The sequence below is a fragment of the Cynara cardunculus genome, assembly GCF_001531365.2.
Source record: "Cynara cardunculus var. scolymus isolate 2C chromosome LG 5, CcrdV1, whole genome shotgun sequence".
Taxonomy (NCBI): Eukaryota; Viridiplantae; Streptophyta; class Magnoliopsida; order Asterales; family Asteraceae; genus Cynara; species Cynara cardunculus.
The window spans coordinates 10,987,814-10,991,969 of record NC_037532.1 but is presented as its reverse complement, the minus strand read 5'-3'; the positions used below and the strand labels follow the sequence as shown (position 1 = coordinate 10,991,969).

Sequence of the window (4,156 nt, the reverse complement as noted above, 5' to 3'; positions counted from 1 at the left end):
AGTTTCATTTTGTTGAAATTAACTTATACCACTTAACTGTTGCTCCATTTCGATATCTAACACACAATAACATTACTGTCGTTTTTGGTGTCTAGCATCATGTTTACTTGCAGATACTAATGTAACATATAGAATGCTAAATAATTTATTTAAAATGAAGAATACAACTCATGAATAATTGGATATAAAGTAAATTCTTAGAAATTAGAAATCTATTGTATACTCAACTASCAAAAGATTCTTAATGGTCATTGTTCTGCAGAAGATGAGATACTCATCAAAGAGAAGTTCTAAAGAATTTGTATTGCCACAAGATTTTATTTACCAACAAAGAGCTTACTTCAAAGAGGATGATGAGTATGAACTAGAAATGGAGGGTATTTGCAATTAGGTGATTATTAGGGCTAAATTGACTGATTTACAGTTTACTGATTTAGCATTTAGGTGATTTAGCATTTAGGTGATAATTGAAGGAGGATGATGAGTATGAACTAGAAAAGGAGTAATACAAGGAAGACTAACAAAATACAAGGCCTAAATGATGTCAAGTTTTCTAGAAGATCATCCAGGTCTTTGATGGGTTGTAGTGGGGCTATAGGGGATGACTTAAGAACTGATGGCTAAGGAGGAACAAGGGATCCTTAGTGTATCATAGTCTGAAGGGTCTTTAGTGTATTTTCCCTTTTCTTTTCTCACGTGCTCGGACAACTATCCCGTTTTTTGACAGGTGCTTGTCTTACTTGGGTCGTTTTCTATCCTTTCTCTGCATTTGATCCCCTGTTATTCCCTTTTCCTTATTCCATCTTCAACCCATGAGTAAAAGATAAGTGTGTCTGATTGGATAACCCCAAACCTTACTAACACATCGTCCCAGTGTATTTTTGGCATTTTTGAAAATATATAATATTAGATTCGGCCCCTGCGCTTGGAAAGTGTGTGTTCCGCCCCTGCACATACTGCTACTACGCTACATACGTAAAGATTAGCCTACAAGGTAACTAATTAGTGACATCAAAGTTGACAAAATAGCAAACTTTCTGGCAAAAATAGAATCTCTTACACAACACCATCAACAGTCAAAGACGTTTCACCAATGTTTGTAGCCACAATAAAACGCCTACAGTTTGGAGGAGGAGGACTAAACACTCGCACCTGCATAATCATACGGGCAGTGAGCCATCATTGGTTATATGAGAAAGATATAGGAGAATAAAAATAAATGTAACATTTGGGTCGAGATAGATGGATTAAATGAGAAAGATACACGAACATAAGAATGAGTATCCGACACCAGGAAAAAAGTAAAGTGAAACAAAAAAAGAATAAAAACCTAGATGTTCAAAACCATTAAAAGACAAATGCTTATAGCCTGTCAGCAAATTGACCTCCGGAAACAAGGGGTGCATTCTGAGTAACTCAGGCACCCAAAAAAGCAGTTGAAGAATGACAATATATGTCATTTAATAAGTTATGTGAAACATAATGAGGATGCAACAAGTAGTTGTATGTATGACATCCGGATAGCATTGAGACTGCAAGATAACAGAGAAATACTACTGTAAGTTAACTACATAGACATTAAGATGAACAACTTGCCTGCATTTCAGGTGGCAAAGAACCATGAAGCGGAAGGACTATGGCATCCATACAAGATCCTGCCTCAAGGTTTCGAATTTTTTCCTCCAATTTCGAAACCAACTTCTCTATATCATCCTAAGAGGACCTTGTCATTTTCCAAGAAAGATAACATAGTACAATATGGAGAATAAATTATCACAAAAGAAGTAAAAWTTGTAAGGCATGAAATTTTAATTACCTGTCCAGTCATAAATATCAAAATGTCCCCTTCTGGCTCATTGACGTGTATGTCTATAACAGAGTTATCATAAAAGCCAAGAAGTAGCAATTAGTTATTTGGTATAGCATACTAGATGATAAAAAGGGGAATAGCAATGGTAAATTTTTGATGCAGGTTAGAACATTAACCAGTAAATATGAAATGCAAAGTGCAAGTACAGAACAAATCAAACAACCACGATGTTTTATGAAGGGAGGAGAAAAAAGTTGTGCACTTACCAAAAATACACTGTCCAAAATCTAGTGGCTACATACTTCAAAATTAAAACTTCAATAAATTGAGTCATACCTGTCCAAACTCATGCAGAGTGCACTTTTGTAAAATGACAGTACTTTAGCAATAACTATGGCCTATAATCAAGTGAAGCATGCTAGAAGCAGATATTAGGATTCTACTTTGTTTGAGAAAATGCATAGATATATCTCCTTACCAGTCATATTCCATCAAAATATCAATTAAACGTACTTGTTTACAAAGGATTGGGAAGATAGCTTTATTGGAAGTTGTTTCACATACTTATCTATCTAATCCACACACACCATCAACTTTGATGGAAGAGGGGAGATTGAAGAAACTATAATGGATAAAACTAGACAGATGCAATTTGTCATAGAAGGAAAGTCACAATGGACACTTGAAAAAGCATGTAGGCATTCTTAGGCTGCTCAAGAAGTAGAGGGAGGCAATGTTACATTCTCACAACCGTATCTTTTTGTACCAAAAAAGTAGCAATCTTGGCTATAAAAAGAAGCAATTTTTGTATACCAAAACAAGAATTTTATACCTGTGGATTCCTTGCAAATTTACACAAATATAAAAAAAAGTGGGCCATGTGAAAGTTGGAACCTGTGCTCTTGTTTACTTAGGCAGATCTCTATTGCTTCACTCAAAAACAAACAAGGCACCATAGACACAAGATTCATGGGTAAGAATAGAAGGTTTGATTTGGGGAAATTAGAAACAAACATGTATCTTTAACACAATTTTTACATCTTTTTTTATTGCAAATATCTACTGTTAACCCAATATGTTTCCTAATTAACTACACCTATTCAATTCAATTTCTATATTCATATTTTTCCCTAAAACTAACTAACTCACATATCCATTCAATCAACACTTTCTACTTAATTATGAATGTTCTAGAAGGGTTTCTTGATTCATCAACATGATAATGAAAGTAGATAAAAAGAAATACTCTAACTAACGATGCCACATCAACAGCTTGAGAGATGAAAGGTTGAAAATGAATTGAAATGGTGATACCTGTGCTGAAATCTCTTCAGGGGCAAATTGTCCAATAGACAATAGTAGAACAATGTAACTTGACATTCCCATGGCAAGCAGTAGGCTGTAGGACTCAGAACAGCAGAAGTGAGAGAACAGAGAAAGACGGACTTACCGGGAGGCGGGAGTTACCGTGGCCGGCTGGCCGTCGACCGCCGAGTGCCGCTTCTGCCTGCGTCTACGCTGGTTGCTGCGCTCTCGTCGTCTCGCGCCTCGCCTCCGTCTGCGGTCTGCCGTCTACGCTGGTCAGTGACGTGGTCACCCTTCTCGACTCCTCGTCGGCTTGTCCTCACACAGGCTGCACAGCCAGAGTGCAGTCGCTCTCGCTCCGTCGCTCGCCTCTCGGGATTGGAAGGGGGAGGCCGGCTGAATTTTTTTGTGTTCTACAACCTAATGGATTACACTATTGAGGGTTAATTGAGGGTTACCGGTGGATTACATCCGCCGGAAATTTTCCTTAAATTTTAAAAGACCCGGTTTTCTTGAAATTTTTTGAAATTTTTAAAGTTTCCGGCGGATACATCCGCCGGTAAGATAATTCTTTTTTAAAAATAAATTAAAATTAAAATTATTATTATTATTATTGTTATTATTATTATTATTATTATTGTTATTATTATTATTATTATTATTAATAATTATTAATGTTATTATTATTATTATCATTAGAGCCCAATACGATTCCACCAAAGCCCAATACGATACCATCAAAGCCCAATACAGTTCCACCAAAGCCCAATACGATTCCGTCAAAGCTCAATACAGTTCCACCAAAGCCCAATACGATTCATTAAAGCCCAATACGGTTCATTAAAGCCCAAAACGTTCCACCAAAGCCCAATATGTTCCATGAAAGCCCAATACTTCCATTAAAGCCCAATACGATTCATGAAAGCCCAATACTTCCATTAAAGCTCAATACGATTCATGAAAGCCCAATACTTCCATTATACCCCAATACGATTCATGAAAGCCCAATACTTCCATTAAAGCCCAATACGATTCATGAAA

The 4,156-nt window shown here is 36.5% G+C and overlaps 1 protein-coding gene across 2 annotated transcripts; it reads right to left on the bottom strand.

Moving 5' to 3' along the window:
• Positions 1 to 1,000: 1,000 nt before the first annotated feature.
• LOC112511982 (probable pre-mRNA-splicing factor ATP-dependent RNA helicase DEAH4) lies at positions 1,001 to 2,045 on the bottom strand. Of its 2 annotated transcripts, XM_025117746.1 has the most exons (3): positions 1,817 to 2,045; positions 1,597 to 1,713; positions 1,001 to 1,152 (listed from the first exon to the last, which is right to left on the bottom strand). In XM_025117746.1, exons 1-3 carry the CDS (start codon positions 1,826 to 1,828, stop codon positions 1,057 to 1,059), a joined length of 225 nt encoding a protein of 74 aa, XP_024973514.1. In that variant the 5' UTR covers positions 1,829 to 2,045; the 3' UTR covers positions 1,001 to 1,056. The 2 variants fall into 2 exon arrangements, 1 of the variants encoding a protein (XP_024973514.1); XR_003069180.1 differs by lacking the exon at positions 1,001 to 1,152 and having other exon boundaries at positions 1,291 to 1,723.
• Positions 2,046 to 4,156: the final 2,111 nt, after the last annotated feature.

Excerpts from the sequence above, each read along its gene's own strand:
- LOC112511982 (XM_025117746.1), bottom strand. Across the intron at positions 1,153-1,596 it reads CTTTGCCACCTGAAATGCAG|GTGCGAGTGTTTAGTCCTCC; the intron begins GCAAGTTGTTCA and ends ATGATTATGCAG.